The sequence below is a fragment of the Aythya fuligula genome, chromosome W (genome assembly GCF_009819795.1).
Source record: "Aythya fuligula isolate bAytFul2 chromosome W, bAytFul2.pri, whole genome shotgun sequence".
Lineage (NCBI taxonomy): Eukaryota > Metazoa > Chordata > Aves > Anseriformes > Anatidae > Aythya > Aythya fuligula.
The window spans coordinates 8,154,577-8,173,623 of record NC_045594.1 but is presented as its reverse complement, the minus strand read 5'-3'; the positions used below and the strand labels follow the sequence as shown (position 1 = coordinate 8,173,623).

Below are 19,047 nucleotides of genomic sequence, written 5' to 3'. Positions count from 1 at the left end.
CCATTCTTTTCTCAGGAGGATTTTGCACATTGTAATAACATTTTGCTGCAGTTACTCCATTCTCAGGGTCTGACATTTTATATTTTAAAATTCAAAGACAATTCCAAGCACTGAACTGACATTTTAAAGACTGAAAATTGCCTAGATTAAGTTATTAGAAAAAAAAACATATAACACAAATTTACATTTTATTCCTCTTCGGATAAAGTTTCTGACTGCAATCATACATTATTGAAAGCAGTGTCACCATTGAATCCTACACAGCTAGAACTTCATTAGTTTTAGTTAATTTAAAAGGTCAGAGACTATCCGCAGATAAAAACATCCCTCTTCAGAGAGAAAAAAAAATCTCAGATCTGAATTTGCTAGTTTATTTTCAGTTGGTTTCAGTTCAGGACTGATAACCAGATCTATTTTTAATAAAATCTTGTCTGTATACACTTTTGAAATTTGAACTCAAAATCATTACTCTGTAAAATATTTCATTCTAAAAGTATATGACTGAGCTAAATGTTGCTGTTCAATCCTCTTTTGCTTCCATTCATTTTGTATATCAACAGAGTGTTTCATAACAGCCTGGACCTCAGTCCAGATCACAGCTTGTCACCAGTACTGTCCCTCATGACTCAGTCTCAGGACAAGTTCTTTTTAACATTTTTATCAATAATCGGGATGGAGGGATTGAGCGCATCCTCGGTAATTTTGAAGATGTCACTGAGTTGGGCAAGAGTGTTGATTGCTTGAGAGTAGGAGATCTCTGCAAAGGGATCTGGATAGGTTAGATCAACGGTTTGTATCCAGTTATAGGGCATTCAACATTTCTGAATCTTCTTAAGACTCTTAGTTGCAGTAATTAGAATAAGCTTTCTGACATTTTCAACATTTGCAGAGTTAAGTCCTCATCGTGAACTCCAAAACCATGTTGACTGGCCCAACAGGATACAAACCACAGTGCTACCACTCACCTCTAGTAGGGTGTACCAGGACAGTTTTAATCAAAGGAGTTATGACTGAACTTTATTTGTGAACTATATGGAGGAGGAATTACATTTCTCTTTTAGGGTCCTTAAGCACAAATAATAATGAATTAAACTCCTCTATCGATGTGAAAATATTAACTGACATCCAAAGGCCCTCCCACACTTGTTTAATTTTTGAACCATCTAATGGAAAATGGTATTTTGAAAATATACTTGGAAAACAGGACCTCCATCCCAAAGCTGACCAACCTTTTTTAAAAATAGTAATTGCTCTTACTTTTTGCTCTTTCCCATAGTTATCATAACAGTATATTATGGTTTACTTTTTTTGTTTGTTTTTGTTGTTTTTTTTTACGAAAAGAAAATAATAGCATTTTATTTTTTAAGTATGGCTAAACAATCATTTGGCCATTTTTTGGTTAAGATTGCCAAAGATAATGTTTTAGTCTGTCTACATTCTCACGCAGAAAAAATAAGAAAGAACACATGAAACTGTATTTTAGGTTTGCATGTCCTGTGATTGTGTGCTCTCTGTCATTCTCTATCAAAAATTCCCACTTGAGTCAGTGGCACGTACACCCATGTTACGCTATTATTACATCTCATAACTCATATAATTTCTCTATATTCGTTCTTCTAGAGCCAAGATGAGATGGCAGCATCCTCAGACTGTCTCCAGTGTGAGTTGTTGCAATTATAGCTGTTTGTTCATATCAGTTATAAAAACTGAGAACACGGTGACACACCCTGCCTGTGGTCAGGAAAGCCCCAGCAATCTTCCCTGGTCCTCTTGAAGATTCAGCCTGACTCATTACCTCATGATCATGGAGCTGTCGATAGGACCTGTCACCATCCCCATGCCAGCCATGCCTGCAGGCTGCGGGGCTGCAGCCCCGCCTGTGCTGTGGGACCCCACTGTTTCTGCCTTGTCCTCACTCCTGGAACAGCCTCATTCTTGTTGATACTTGACAAGGTCCTGCAGCAAACATGCAATGTTTTCTGTAATCCTGGGTAAAAACTGAATAGAGCATTTTGTCCAATATTCACATAAATTGTTATCTCTCAGAATGCACTTGTATTTGTTAAACCTTTTTTCTCATCAATAATGCATTTGAGACATTGAAATATTTTATTGTAGTTGTCCTTCAAGATAAAGAGATGCTCAGACACAGTATTTGTGTTAAGGAAACACAACTACTGTAAATAAGCAATATGTATGATATGTATATATAACAGAACTGAATTGCCATATTCAGACGTATAAAAGAAAGCACAGCATCTACCTCAGCTTGGATGTAAGTACATCAAAGTAACAACATCTTCCTAATGTTATAAATTCCGAGTCAATTTAGCTTTTCAATTTAGCTTTTCAATTTCAATTTTCAATTTAGTTTTTTTTTTTTTTTTTTAGCAGGTGGAATATCTGGTAATTTTTCCCCCTTTTTAAACCAGAGGTCCCTCCTCAAACCTCCCGAGACTAAGGATCTGCTTTGTCTCTGACCCATTCCTGGAACTTCTTTTTATACAAAAAAAGTTCCAAAACTCCTGTCTGTGCCTGTATCTAAAGGTGTCTTGTGACTGTTATCCCACCCACAAATACTTAGAACGATCACTTCGGTCCTTCACCAGCCGAGTCCCTCGCAGAATATTGGAACTGCGGTTAGAAGACCTCCGCACTCACTTCGGAACTGAGTTCCATCTCAATCACACCCTTACACACAGGCACACAACCGAACACACCCAACCGAACAGCATAGTCACGAAATGATAAATCTTCATTCGGATCTTCGTGCGCAGAATTACGGGTTTAAACCAGAGGAGGGGAGAGCTCCTTGTTCTTTACTTGCCTCTTATGTTCGTAATCCTGCTGGGCTCCGTACTGCTCCCGGCAAAGGGCCACAACAAAACAAGGGTGGGGGCACCTCCCTTAGCCGTTCACAGCCTCGGGACCCAAGAGGATCATGTCGGGGTCACCAAATTGTTATAAATACCGAGTCAATTTAGCTTTATAAGATTTATTTATGGGGTCAATAAAAGGCAAGTAAACAGCGCTGGGTGCGCAGGGAGTCTGGGCTCCTCCAACACACACACGTTACATCAGGCATCTGGTTTTTATGCTCCTAGGCTCCTACATATTCATTACTACTTCTAGAAAAGGCAGGGTTATTATATTTAGTTCCTGGAATCCGAACCCTCCCACTGGCGCATGCGTATCAGTCTCCAGTGTTCCCTCCGGGGGTCTCTCATGCCGAAGGCTCATACTCTTCCTCCCAGGCTCTGTCCTTGTCCTTCTCCTTTGTCCATCTTGGCCAGATTTCAGAGACTTGCGCAGCATCCCATGCAATAGTCACAATAGTTAGCAGTTATTCTGAAACCCCCCTAGATATCAGAGACTCAAGGTCTCTGATAGAGGTATCTGAGACTCAGATACCTCTGATACCCTTCAAGCCCTCTATTGACAGGAATTTCTGGAACATTCCTTACACTAAGGAGAAAGAGATGTTTGTTTGTTTGTTTGTTTTTTTCCTGTAAACATGTCCAGTTGTTATTGTGCATGACTGTTGTTTTCCCCTAGTGGAAGTTAAAAATGAAAGATTAAATATAATGTGTGGTAACCAAAGGAACTGGTGAATTTCAGCAACCTAAACTCACTTCAGTGTTGTTAAATTCTTATGTTGTACTACCCACCCGTTAGGAATATTTCTTCTTCATTAACATGGTTGGTGAATACAGTTTTCTGGTTCACTGAAGTTTGATTTCAGTAATTTACTCTCTTCTGAAATAGTTTTTATTTGTTTTAAAAATTTCCCCCTCAAGGTTTCAAAATTCTCAACATGCCTGGTTCTTTTAACTGAATATCTATAAACCTCTTCTCAAGTATACATGCTGGAAACCATTAATAATTTAAAAATATCTTAAGAAACGATCAGAAAAACATGTTGTGATTACTTTCTTTCTGCCAGTAGTGATATAATAAATAATCCTTGCTCATTTTATAAATTAAACAAATAATAGCTCAAAATTTCTCAGTAGATTCTGGGAATAGAATGAGTGAAATATTTCCATGTTTCTTGGTCAATGTTTGCTGTATTTTAAAGTTTTGTGGCTCTTCCTTCTTCCACTGTAAGTAATAATAGATACTCTTTACTTACACATCCTTTCCACTCACTCTGTCTTTTTTTTTTTTTTTTTTTTTTTTTACCTTAACTCATTTTCTAAGCTGAAAGATCCAGCTTCAATTAGGATTTTTTTTTTTATTTTATTTAGAAGCTTTTCCATCTTTCTGATTATCTTATCACTATAACATGAAGTATGAACACACATTGGGGCACCAGGAACTGAGTCACCCAGAAGTGAAAATGATTAAACTAATTTTTTGTTTGTTTGTTTTCTGGTGTAGATGATTATATGAGCTTCACCAATGCAACTGATGCCTAGGGCAAGGAAGTCGACTCCACGCCTCAGGACTGCCTCCACCAAGACAGAAAGAAGGGTGATTGTTGTAGGTGACTCTCTTCTCAGGGGAACAGAGGGCCCTATTTGTCGGCCTGACCCTGAAACATGGAATTAGAAATTAGAGAGCGATTGATTAAGAATGAATATGTGCTACATTTGCGATGTACTGTGCCTGTGCTGCGCTTAGACCTCCAGATAACAGGAGCCCCTCGGACCCCAAGAACCAGATCAAAACAACCTCATGGTTCGGACTGTGACCAAGGGCTCAGAGATAAGGAGAACTGTTCTTAAAAGGACAAGATAAAGAATGTCAAACATGCAAGGCCTCGAGATAACAGGAGCCCCTCAGTCCCGGACAACCGGACCAAACCAACCTTATGGCCCAGATTGTGACCAAGGGCTCAGAGAGCATGCTCAAGGAGACAAGGTGAAAAGTTCGACCCTGATCAAGACATCTTACTTCATCCTCACGACCCTCAGCCTCCACCACCAGAAGGCACTGTGCAAGCGCAGAGGGGAGGAGTTTATGGAAATGACTTCTTGGAGCTAATTTTAATACTAAGCGGGGGCAGGTTATGAATATGTATAGGCATACTGGGAAACCTTGTGCATATGTAAATATTTACTGCATATAACCAAAGAAAGTTGCCGTGTTAGAGGTGCACGACTTTGGTGGGACTACCCCCCGTGCTGCCCAGCGCTGAATAAACATACCTACTTTACAATCTTACTGATTGTGGAGTCAGCTTTCCATGAGTCACAGCCTATCAGCAATAGGTAATAAATTTTATTAATCTTCCTATGCTAAGTCTGTTTTGCCCGCAACAATAATTGTAGAGTGATCCCCATGTCCTTGTCTTAACCCTTGAGCCCTTTTTCATTTATCAGGGGCTGTTAGTGGGAGTAGCTTTCTGAGAAGCCCCGACTCCCAGATTCTAAATGTATAACAGCTCTCTCTCCTCCTTCTTCCACGCTGGATACTCCTATTTGAAGTGGCCAGCCTGACCACACTTAAAACATCTTATCAAAGCCTGTCCCTGCTAGGATTCAGGCCACAACACAGGTAGCTTTCCTTGCCTGCCATTCCTTCATCTATCTTCCTCTCCTTTCCATTCTGGCCCTGACTCCCCCTGAAGATTTTCTTCCTCTTTCTGCCTCACTACTTGCTACACTGTCAATACCATTAGTTTCACTCTCTGCTTTTCCTTCTCATCTCCCCTCCTGACATACACCTTCAGGGCCTCCTGCAGGAGGGCCCCCCAGTGACTGTTCACTACATCCCCCCACCTTCTGAAGCTTTTTCTGAGTATCTTTCCAGGCTTTAATCACAAAATGAACTTTTAAGAGTCCTTGGGATACTGGGTCCTCGGGATTCATCCACGAGTACTTTCTCATTCTGACTCCAAGTCTCTCATTTGATTTCTGTGTTGCGCATTATTATTATTCCAGCCAGGGTCGGCAAGTGGGTATTTCTGCCCTGCCGGTATTACCCCTGGTCCTGGAGGATGAGCTCTTTCCCATTCTTGTATAGCAGCTCTCCTCCTGATCATTCCCATTTCTCCCCCTGTAAACAACATACTTAGTACAGACATAATTTCCCCCCAAGAGTATAAGTTAGGCCCTAGGAACTGGTCTAATTGTTCAGCTAGCCTGATGGGGTCCTTAATTAAAGACTTAATCTCCTTCTTAAAACTCCTAATCTCTCTGCTGGTAAGGAAGAGGTGGGAGGGGTTCACCTAAGAAGATACAGTGTTAGTACTGTTAGTATCAGGGAAGGCGAAATTCTCAATATATCTTCTACCTTGTTCTAATTCTTGCCAGAGCCTAGAGTATGCTCCTTCTCTAGGGACAGTGTTGACAGTGTTAATTGCAGTCCCTGTCTCCCTTCCTGGAGCAATTGCTGCTGCCACCAGTGCAATATTAGGATGATAGGGAGCATAATTTGGCTCCTTCTCCAAAAAAGGAATCTTATTGTTTACATATAAACTTAAAGCCTGAATTTTCATCAGACCCTTATTTTGGCTAAAATACTGCTGTTTCCTTAATTGGTTCTTTTATCCAGACTGATACACAATATTTAACTTTTTTTTTCTTTTTTTCCTTTTATAATCTCTAATTTTGGGATTATTTTTCCAATTTCTTATCATTCTTCAGGAAGAACTGTCAGTAGGCACTCCCCCAGGGATATCTCTCTGTCCCCTGGAATCCACATTTTCCCATTTTTCCTAGCCCTTGTCAGTGTGCTGCTACAGAATTTTCCCTCCTACAGGATACCACACACTAACGTTCCAATTCTGGAAAATAGGGGTGTACTGCCAAGCACTTTACCATGCAAGGGGTACCACACACCTATGAGTTTACCAGATTCCCTGGTGTACTGCCAAGCACTTCCCCGTGCAAGGGGTACTGTACACCAAATTTCCCGAGACTCTTCCTTTCTCTCTCTTATCTCACACTTCATCTGTTTCTGGCCACACCCCTCACGTAGCTACGGAACTGCAGATCAGGACTCCACACTCGCTTTGTACAAAAGTATGTCTCAATCACGTCTCAATCACACGTCACACAGTCTCACCTGAGACCACAACAGCCAGGTAGGGCCTTGCCTTGAGGTGGCAGGCAGGGTGGAGGGGGAATTTTTTTTTTCTCCACATGGGTGCTAACTTTTGCTATTGGTGAAACATGTTGTGATCCCATCTATTTCTGATTGTGGGATACCAGCTTGCACAAGATCATTCCACGTCTGTTTCCTTGTTACCCATGATGCAACTCCTTTTGGTTTTGCTGGCTTTCCTTTATTTACCACCTGCACAGATCCTCCTGAAGTTAGATCCCAAATTTCCCTCTAGATATTTGCTAGGGTGCCTACATTACCAGTAGCACTCAAGACTGTTGGTATAATCAAAGGTTTCAGTGAAGCAGGCATCCCTCTCAAAAGCTGCATTTTGATACTTCTTGTTACTGCTACCCTATCTGGATTGGATTCTGTAATTTAACGCATGAGCCATCCCCATCTGCTGCACTAAATTAATAACTTCTTCCATTGTATATCAATTTCTGAGGGATGATGCTAATTCGACAGGATCTGCATATGCTATTAAAATTGCTGCACACAACCACTGATATAGTTTACGTTCAATAATAACCTGCCCATCGGGATCTCTGGTATTTTGTAATTGAGCATATCCTCTTTGTATCTGATCATCACCAGCTATAGGGCTTAATAGATCTTTTTCATCCATTAATAAATGGATAGATGCATCACCACTATCCCAAGCTCACAAAACCCATGCCAATACACCTTCCCCACTGCTTTGCTGACACACTTCTAAAAATTCCCTTAACTCTTTTGGGGTATAAGCGTGTGTCATCTATACCCCTTCATCTGCCAGCTCCTGCTGCCCCTTCATTTGTATGTTGTGCTTCTACCACCTCCCTACCTTCTAAGTCTAGCTCAAATTCAATCTCAGAGTCTGAAGACTCACTCCAGATATTTCTATCCCATTTCCTGGGATCCCATGAAGGTTAAATAGTAAGAGTATGAACTTGGGAAGGCGAACCCCCACTTTTCCCATATCTGCGCCTTTGTTCGTTAGCAATATGCACCACCAGCTGTTCTACAGTGCACTGCTGCTCATAGCACAGCTCTGCTTGAGCAGTACTTACTTCTTGCACAATCACCTTTGCATCTTGTAAAGTCCTGACCTCCTCTTCCAACTCTCTCGCTTTACTACATAATGTTACAAATTCACAGTCAAGAGCTCTAAACCCAGTAGCTAATAGCCATCCCAATCTCACTGCCAGCTTGCAAGAAGACTCTGATGCCACTTTCCATGGCAATCCTCACATAGCCATCTCAGTTGTCTAGGGGGTAACCACTGCCCTGTCAACTAGCTCAGGCTATGCTTCCAGCGGAGCCATCATAGCTAGGAAAGCAGACACAGGGGTTCAGCACTCAGTACTGGGCCATCCCAGAATGTGGGGAGTCGCCACCACAGCCTCCCCAGCCTCTGACTTTTTTGCTAGCCATGGCATAACTGTTCCTGGATCCTGCCGACTATGCCAAATGTGCGAGTCAGCGCAGGCAGCAGGAACAACCACAGACCCATGGCTGAAACACAAGGTACATTTATTTTCATTGCCTTGCCAATAGGGGATCTCTGAAGCAAGCAACACTCAGGCAGAGGCACACAAATGGGGACACAGGCACTGCTGAACTCGGTCCATGCTAGAGGATTGCTGACCTGTTGTTTACACCTGTTTATCAAGGGTTCACACAGGTGTAGTTTACCACCATGCTTTGATCTTCACTGTGCTTTGATCTTCTTCATACCAAGGCAGGGAGCTCAAGTATGTCTGATAGGGCAACTCCAAGTCTATACAAAGATGTTCCACTTGTCAAACACACAGAGCATAAAAAGCAATAGATATACATGTATGTTTTCCTGCATTACTACTCTCCAGACTTTAGTCCATCCCAGCTGCAATGTCACTTGAGTGTATTTATAATCATGCTCACCAATCTTCCCTTCTCAACCTATTGTCCTCACCAATTTTCCACTTTTAACCCATTCCTACACACACAGACCAATGTTTCAGTTGTTGCAGAGCAGTACTTACACAGAGGTAAGGACTTTTCTGCTTCTTGTGCTGCCCTGCCAGCAAGGAGGCTGGGGGTGCACAAGAAGCTGGGAGGGGACACAACCAGGACAGCTGACCCAAATGGACCAAAGGGATATTCTATACCATATGATGTCAAGCTGAAAAATTAATATGTGTGGAGTTGGCTGGGGGGAGCAGAAGACGCTCAGGGTCTGGCTAGGCATCGGTCAGTGCGTGGTGAGCAACTGTGTTGTGCCTTACTTCTTTTGTATATTCGTTTATTATTTTCCCTTCCTTTTCTGTCCTATCAAAATGTTTTTATAGAATCATAGAATGGTTTGGGTTGGAAAGGACCTTAAAGATCATCTAATTGAGATGTAGAGCTTAGGGATATGGTTTAGTGGGGACTGTTAGCGTTAGGTCAGAGGTTGGACTCGATGATCTTGAGGTCTCTTCCAACCTAGAAATTCTGTGATTCTGTAATTCCAACCCTCTTACCGTTGGCAGGGACACCTCCCACTAGACTGGGTTGCTCAAAGCCCTGTCCAGCCTGACCTTAAGCACTTCCAGGGATGGGGCATCACTACATTTCTGGGCAACCCATTCCAGTGCCTCACCACCCTTAAAGTAAAGAACTTCTTCCTAATGTCTAATCTAAATCTACCCTTTTTAGTTCAGAGCCATTCCCCCTTGTCCTATCACTCCACTTCCTGACAAAGAGTCCCTCCCCAGCTTTCCTGTAGGCCCCCTTTAGGTACTGGAAAGTCACTACAAGGTCTCCCCTTTCCTCCTAACCTTTCATCTAAATGCCACCTCTTTTAGTTTAAAACCATTCCCCCTTGTCCTATCATTATCCGACTGAGCAAAGAGTTACACTCCATCTTTTTTAAAAGCCCCCTTTAAGTACTGAAATGCCATAATGAGGTGGCTCCGGAGCCTTCTCTTCTCCAGGCTGAACATGCCCAGATCTCTTAGCCCATCTTCACAGGAGAGGTGTTCCAGCCCTCGGATCATCTTTGTGGCCCTCCTCTGGACCTGCTCTAACAGGTTCAGTTTCTTCTTGTGCTGGGGGCCTCAGACCTAGATGCAGTACTCTAGGTGTGGCCTCACAAGGGTAGAATAGAGGGGGAGAAGGGGGAGAATCACCTCCCTGCTGGCCACAAATACCCCATCTATCAGCAGCTCTTCCCTGCCATTTTCTGATGGAAAAATTAGTAGAAAGGTGACAAACAGTGAGCACAAAACAAGTTCCTGCTTACTCTGCAATTGCTTCTGAGTGGCAGGAAACAAGAATGGTGGAAAAGCAAAGTAATCCCCTGAACAGAGATCCCTGCACAAAAACAAACAAGCAAACAAAAACACAAACAAGCAAAAAAACTTTCTCTTGGTTGCTAATCGGATGTGACATCAGGATGTCAGTAAGAGTGATCCACTCGGGAGATAGATATGTAGATATGACCACACCCCCTTTCTCTCCTCCCTCCCACTCGGGTTTCAGCTTGGCGGTTGCTATCCTTTTGAACAATCAGCCACTGCCACCAGCCATCATCTTTCTTCCCTAGCCTCTCTAATGTAGTGTGACTTACATCCAGGGATTGTCCATTGTCATAGTACTGCTATTTCATTTGTTGGGAATAGAAAGTGCCATCTTATGCCTTTAGGGAGGCGGAGGAATTAGTACGTCCCTGCCAACCTTATTTTCCTTCCCCGTTAAGGAAACCGCACCCCCTCCCCTCCGGTCCTAGAAGCTGTCCGTCATAAGAAAGGCTCTGCCTCTTCCGGGTAGCTTAGGCTGGGTCACTGCTTCCTCCTCTCTCGCTTGCTCTCTCTCTCTTTTGTGAGTTATAGCAACTGTTGCCTTGTGAATCAAGCGCCATAGTCACTGTAGCCTTGGTGACTATTACTCATCAACAACAGCTGCTCTTCTGCTGTTTTCCATTTCCTTCCTAATCGTCACCTACAAGAACAGCCGCTACCAGCAAGAACAACCTTCCGCAGTTCAGGTGAATGTAGCTGTTATGCACGCATTTGCATAACGGTTTGTCTTTTTCTCCCTTTTTTCTTCTTTCCTTTTACTCTAACCTTTATCTTCTCTTTCCTTGCAGCATCTGTGCAGGGGTTGCTCCTTTGGGCTCTGCTATTGGGGGGGGTGGGGGTGGAAGACAGCTCGAATTCTTTCATGTCCTCCACCTTTCTTCTCACCCATTTTATAATATGGGAATAAGTATAACTTCCACTTTTTCCGAAAATGATGCACATTGTTCTGTGGTTGTTTATTATGAAGGGAATTTATCTGTTTTATTGGAAGTTGTGATCTGAGATGCTGTGGTGCTTGTAATGTTCCAGAATATTTTGTGTATTGATAGGGAAGGCCAGTGGGTAACACAGCAGAGGGATTAGAGATCATTTAAAATTGGCTTGAAGGTGTGATTAGTGGTTAATAGTGGAGGTTGAGAGGCTAATGGGTGCTATATGAAATTCTTCACTGTAATTAGCTGTCGTTTCTGTAAACCAATCTGTTGGGTTGCAAGCTTTAGAATTTAACTCTAATCGTGCTTCTGAGTTCCCAACTTTCTGTTCTCATTGATATTTTCACATTATTTATAAACATACTTGTTCTAAATGGAATACTTGACTGCGTTATCTTTCATGAACTGATTCAAACCTTCTTGAATTCTCTAGTTCATACTACTTGTAGAATTTAATCTGATAGTATAGAAACCACTAAGTTTTCAGTAAAATCAGAAGAATTACGTGTATTTAGAGCACCCAATGCTGTGTCTTTGTCTTATTTTCTTAGAAACATTTGTTCCTGAAGAGCAAAAGAAGGCTTTAATGAAAAGCTCTATAGGAATAATAACCATCTATGTGCATATGTTTTCTTAATTAAGGTGGTCCAAACTTGCTAGTTGGTATGCATGGTTTCTTGTTGTCATTTAGTTCCTGTATCAGGTTGTATTCTCTCAGTAGATGTTCTTAAACAGTCTTATAGTTGATTAACCCTAGCTTATGTTGTCTTAGGAAGACAATCCCTTCTTACAACAAATGTACCTATTATAGTGTCTTTCTGTTAACTAATGAAGGTGTCATTGCTTTTCTACATAGTAACAGAACTGTTGTGGCTTTTAACCTATTTGTAAATTAACTTAAAAGAAGAAAAACATTAGTACTGTGTGGGTATCTAATCCTTCACAGACCCTTAGCCAGTGTTTTTCATTGATTCTTAACATAAATCCCATGGGTGTTTCCTGTATAATTGCTTTCCTTAGATTTGCTCTAGTTTATCTCTCTAATGTTCAATTCCATTTTATTAGTTGCCTCTTACAAACTGGCACAAAACAGGTATTTTTATCCTATTATTGGTCTTCTTGAAGTAAACCTTTTCTCAACTAAGACTGAAATTTTGACCTAACTATAAAGTAACATTGTATTAAGAAAAAAAAAGTTTTCTAGATCTTCTGTGTTTTTTTTTTTTTTTTTTTTAAACAAACAGACACAAGTCTGTGGAAGACAAAATGCTAGATTTCGAAAGGGATTTTTTGTATTCAGACAGTGGTGGAAGATAACATCCTTTAAATATCTTGTTCATTTTGTTTCTAGAAAAGGAGTTAAACTAAATATCAGTCTTTAAATCTTCTGTTTTATCAACGTCGTCTTTTGTTTTTGCAATTTATGTTTCTGACCTGTTTTGCTTCCCACCGCCTATTGCTGATAGTGTTGTCTGTTAATCTACATATTACAATTCTGTTTTCTGTATTTGCTGACGCTCAATTTCAGTCTTGATTGAGCTCCTCAATTCAGTTCCCTGTTGCTGAATTGTTTCCTATTCACTGTTCTTTTCCTTGTTAGATGCTTCACCTCCACATGATTTAACATTTCACAGTTCACTTGAGATAGTTTGGATGTGGCAACGTTGGGAAGCATTGCACATCAGTTGTATCTGAAGTATATCCAACTGAACTGCAGGGATACCCTACAGTTACTCTTTTGTTAATCTCCTGTTTTATTTTGGAGGGTGAACTTTACTGGCTTCATCTGAACATACACACAATTGATGTTTAAAATCTATTTTGAGGAAGACTTCTTTAGTCAACTGTAAATGACTAGAAAGAATGTTTATTTAGCAGTTCAGGATCTATTTTTCTCACTTTCTCAACAGCAACCTGAAAGCTGATTTAAACACCTCTGTTGGTGCCATAACCCTTTACCATGTTAAATTTACCATAAACATTTTTGAAGTGTAGATGGCATTATCTTTTTCACTTCAGATAGATCTTTATCATGTACATGTAAAACAGTTCTTTAGAAAGAATAAGCATGTGTGTATTTGTCAAAGCCTGATCTACATACTTGCATCAATTACTTAAAGTTTGATGCTGAGGTGTGAGGGAGAAAGAATTAGAGTGGAAAAGACTAAAGGGAGCATTCAACTTGCACAACTTGTATGGTAGAAGCATGCTAGCCTCACAGATGAGAGAGATCCTCCATAAGAGGGGAGAGAGGAGTGCTGGTTTATAGAGTCTTAGAAAGAATGGCTTGGGTCAGAAGGGACCTTAAAGATCATCTAATTCCAACCCCCTTGTCATGGGCAGGGACACCTCCCACTAGACCAGGTTGCTCAAAGCCTCATCCAACCTGGCTGTGAACGCTTCCAGGGATCAGGCATCACAACTTCTCTGGGCAGCCTGTTCCAGTGTCTCACCACTCTGAGTAAAGAATTTCATTCTTATATCTAATCTAAATCTATCCTCTTTTACTTTAAAACCATTACTCCTTGCCCTATCACTCCACTCACTGACAGAGTCCAGTCCTTCCCCAGCTTTCCTATAGGCCCTCCTTTAGGTACTGGGAGGCTGCTCTAAGGTTTCCCTGGAGCCTTCTCTTCTCCAGGCTGAACAACCCCAGTTCTCTCCAGCCCCTGATTGTCCTCGTGGCCCTCCTCTGAACTCATTCTAATATTTCCATGTCCTTCTTGTGCTGGGGCCCCCAGAGCTGAACATGGTACACCGGGTGGGGTCTTATGAGAGCAGAGTAGAGAGGGAGAATCAACTCCCTAGACCTGCTGGCTACCCTTCTTTTGATGTAGCCCAGGTTACAATTGGCTTTCTGGGCTGCAAGTGCACGTTGCAGGCTCGTGTTGAGCTTCTCATCCACCAATACCCCCAGTTTTTTTTTTTCTTCAGGACTACTTTCAATCCATTCTCTGCCCAGCCTGTATTTGTGCTTGTAATTGCCCTGGCCCAGGTGCAGGTTTTATATCAGTAGGGCCTGGTTCTGGTTGAATTTCTTTATGTGAAAAATCTGTCTTCAGCCAAGCTGTCTCATCAAACTTGAGGCTCTGTCCTGTTTTACATAAACAAACCTGTTTGTCTGCAGAAGTTTCGTTTACTTCAATTACATTCAAGGGATTATCTTATAATACCTAATAAAAGGTTACTTATGGTACAACTCAAGTTAGAGTATTTTGTAACTGCTATTTGCTGAAGTACCTCCTGTCTCTAGTATTTCCTTGGGCAACACAGAAAAAGAATTTGCCTCAGTGGTGATTTAAAGATCGAAGCCGAAATTTCCTTAAGTGGTATATTCTTTATTGCAGTGCTGGATGCACGGGGGATCTTTCCGCCTATCGTGCATGTTCGAAGTGACAAGCTATCTCATATTTATACAGTGAAACAATGAATATTCTATTAGCGCCTATACATATTCATTACCTAACCCGCCTACTCTCACTTCATATGCTAATTAGCTTATCAGTCCTTGCGCTTGCGCAAAGCCTTCCAAGAATTGTGGGCCGGGGTCTTTGGGATGTGGGCAGTGGTCTTTGGGAGGAAGGCCGTAGGACTTCCTCATGATGCACTTTTCACCTTTTGCTTAATCAGTTGTTTTCCAAGCTGTAGAAATGCTGAGTTGGCTTTTGGCCTAACTGAGGGTCGGCAGATAACAGGATGTCTCAGTTAACAAGACATAAGACAGTTGACTCAAGTTATCTCAAGTCTCAGCCTGACTGATGGTTAACAGATAACGGGATGTTTTCAAATAACAAGATGCTTCAACATAACAGAAGGACAACAGATAACAAGATGTCATTTACTTTGTTCTCATTAATTTTTAACCACAAGATTTATTCTATTCTAAAGTGAGTCTATACAATATCAGTGGAAACGAGATCTGACAAATTCATGACAGTACAATGTAGTTCAGATAACCAGTAATTTTTAAGTACAATTCAATAAGTGTTTTTACTTCATACTGTATCTAGATATCTTTAACTGTAGCTGTGTTGATATCATGATTCTAGGCTATTTTCCATCACTTTTGAGGCCATGGTCAGTAGGGTAGCTTTTAATGTTGCAGTGATCTGTCCTTTAAAGTAATTTAAAGTAGCAAAGACTGTGCTTATTAGTTTGTGTATTTTTTTGCATGAATTAGTTGATGGAAATAATTGCTTGATTCTGGAATCCATTAGTTGCCACTGCATTTTTTTTTTTTTTTTTACAAGGCTAAATCCTAAAAGTACAGTGTTGAGGCAAGAGATGATGGTTTGTCTTATAAACCCATTAACCTAATGTAGGCAAGAAAAGGTCTGGTTTTGCTTTAGAAAGGACATTGCAAGCTTATGAATTCTGAAGAAACAAAATACCAGATGCAAAACTGTTTGTCTTCATGAATGATTTCTTAGGAAGAATTTTGTCACCCCCCTTGACTTTTTGCTTTCAGAGCAGTCTTCATTTTTATTACCTCTTTTTGAGAGGTACTATGACAGTAGTATGAAATGTTTTGAGGTGTACAAACTAGGTATTTTATAGACTAGTTAATCTTAGCCTTTTTGATAACTTTTGTGACATCTTTTTATTTTTGTGTTCCTAAGGAAATAGTTTGTGATACTGCCCTCCATCTAATTTGAAGGAAAGGTAGAGGTATCTGAACACAGATTTCATCTGAATAATTATCTGGGAAAGATAAGAACTTATCCTATTGTTGAAGGAAAGGCAGTGCTCAGGTGTTATGTATTTAATTTGGCAATAGACAGCTGGACAATTGCCAAATGTACTCTATTGTAATACGGCTTTTGCTCTTTAAACATATCCATAAGCCAGACTTACTATTTCCTATAGATGTCATTAATTTTGTTACTATACAACAACTCTTTGGAGAAAAGCCATATTGTTTACTTCTATGTGCTATTTCTTAGCCCCTCTCCAGTGGATTTGTGAAAAACTTCATTGAAAGCACTGATCCTGTGTAGGTAATTGTAGATATCTAATTTGGCCTGCAGATTTTTTTGATTGAAAATGATTAACAAATATAGAAGAACCCAGTCTAACAAAAACATTGTAGTCAACTTGAAGATCTTCTGGATGTGTTTAGATATTAAAAAGTAAAATGAAGTGTCATGATCTGTTTTTTTTTTAAGATTGTTGATTTATGGTCCAAAATATGGAGTCTGATATACTGTTCTTGAAAGTGTACAATAAAATATCTCTATGGAACATGTGCAGTTGTTTTAACTGTTTAAACACCAAATCTCTGAGTTAATGTTTCACACTTTTTTAAATTGTCCTTCTAAACGATGAATTAGAGGAAAGCTTCTGTTTGCGTTCAGTTAGAATGCAGTGCAGATATGTACTGCTTTATTTTTGTCTGCTTTAATATTTACATATAGTGTTAAAATCTGTTAGTATAACCCTTTTTAAAAAGATGTCTGTAGGTATGTGTGACTCTTTGTGAGGAGTTTTAAGCTCTTTAAGCAAGTTGGTCGGATTTATAAGGAGGACTACAGGTTTATTAATGCTTCCTAGTCTGAAAGTACCACATACCCTTTTAAGTTGCACAGCAACTGACTCCTAGGAACAGTAATGGTTACTCTCAGAAGTTCAGTCTATGTCAGATGTACTCTTGCTTTATTCTTATGGACAGTTGTCATGGTTTTCTTTTCATAATAAGCTAGTTTGAATTTTGAGGGACAAAAAGCTCCTTAAATAGGAAACCCCTTGCAAAACAAAGCTACTTCAGAATGCTTCTGGTACTTATGAGAGTGGCTGTCACATTTTGGTGTGTGTATCTTTATTTTGTCTTATAGCACACTAAAGCAAAATAAAAGAAGCATTCAATGGTGCATGAAGTGAGGAAGGCATTTAATGCTTGCTAGAAGTGGTTTTCAAATTTCAACTTCTGCTTTAAACTAATCCATTGTAGGACTTCATAAAAGTCACCAACTGAACAAGTAAATGTACAAATGTTTTGGAAGGAATCAATTCTTTTTGCTTTGGGGTATAAATCAAACTAATGGAGTTAGACCTCCCCTGAAGAGATGATCACATGAGCATCTACTATAGGGATTCTTCTGTCTATGCGAAGCTTGTAATACTGACTAATATCATTTAGATGACTTTTATGCATAGTCAATGCTTCATTGGTTCTATTTATTTCTGTTGTCTTCTGTGATGGGTTTGTCTGGAATGGAGTTAACTTTCCCTGCAGCAGCCCATACAGTGCTGTGCTATGTACTCATAGATAGAACAGCATTGGTATCACTCCAGTGTTGTCTATTGCTGCATAATGCTGGCACAGCATCAGGACTCCCTCCAAGCCCCCAAGAGTCAGTAGGCTGGGGGTGGGCAAGTGATGGGGAGGGGACGTCGCCAGGGCAGCTGACCTAAACCAACCAAAGGGATATTCCATAACACCTGATGTCACACTCAGCAATAAAAAGGGGGGCTCTCATGGGGGAGGGGGCTGTCCTCCTGAACAACTGTTATGTGTTTTGAGGCCTTGCTTCCCAGGACGTGGCTGAACATTGCTCCTTGATGGGAAGTAGAAAATAACCTTCCCTTCCCCCCCCCCCCCCCGCCCTTTCTCTCTGTGCTTCCATGCAGCTTTTTTTTTCCCCCTCCTTCTCCAACGTGGCAACTTGCTTTGGTTATATGCAGTGAAGAGTTACATATGCATGAAGTTTCCCTATATGCCTATACATATACATAACCTATCCCTACTTCATATTAAAATTAGCTCCCAGAGGTCACTTCCATAAACTCCTCCTATCTGTGCCTGCGCAGTGCCTTCTGGTGGTGGTTGTCGGGGGGTCATGGGGATGAAGTCCAATAACTCCTCTTCATCACCACTAGTCGTCCCCCTGCCTTTATACGGACTCAGCTGCTCCTTGATCTTGTCCAAACCACAAGGTCACTCTCAGCTAGTTTTTGAGACAGGATCCCCACTTTTGTCAGGAAACAAAAAAACAAAAGCCCCCCCCCCCCCCCGTGAGGAGCCCCGAGACTCCTTGTTTTGGTTAATTTGCACAGTAGTAAGCAAAGACACTCAGCAACATCTATTTTAATGTGATTAAACAAGCCTCCATTCTTCTATCCCTGGCTTCACTCTCTGGATTTATTCTTCCTTTTCCCTCAGACATTAGATGCCTTAAATACTTCTCCTTCTACATATTGTAGTTTATTTTTCAGTAGTCCCAAGCCCTGTTTTCCCAGAAAGTTGAATAGCTTGTTAGTAGCTTCCTTCACAACTGTCTTCTACTGTCCTGACAATAAAAGATAAACCACATATTTTAACGGTTACACCTCCTTGGGAGGTTGATTCAAAGATCGAAGCCGAAATTCCTTTAAGTGGTATATTCTTTATTGCAGCGCTGGATGCACGGGGGATCTCTCCACCTATTGTGCATACCCAAAGCAAAAAGCAGTCTTGAATTTATACAATCAATCTATCAATATTCTACAAGCACCTATACATATGCATTATCTATCCCCGCCTTCCCTCGCTTCTCATGCTAATTAGCCTTTTGGCACCTTGCGCCTGCGTAGAGCCTTCCAAGAATTGTGGGCAGGGGTCTTTGGGACGTGGGCAGGGGTCTCTGGGAGGAAGACCCCGAGTCTTCCTCACAGTGTACTTTTCACCTTTGGTCAGGATTCTGCTGAATTGGCATGTTTCTTAATTGCGAGAGCTGGTTGTTGCCAATTCTTCCGTTTGTTGTATCTTTATAATGAATTCCAGT

At 40.9% G+C, this 19,047-nt stretch overlaps 1 protein-coding gene across 1 annotated transcript in view; it reads right to left on the bottom strand.

The window, feature by feature from the left end:
* Positions 1–632: 632 nt before the first annotated feature.
* The window catches only part of LOC116501285 (very low-density lipoprotein receptor-like), a 56,549-nt gene continuing 38,134 nt past the window's right edge, over positions 633–19,047 (bottom strand). The window contains exon 3 of the mRNA XM_032206803.1: positions 633–769. Within this exon, the coding sequence (XP_032062694.1) occupies positions 633–769 (137 nt within the window). The remainder of the gene's footprint in view (positions 770–19,047) is intronic.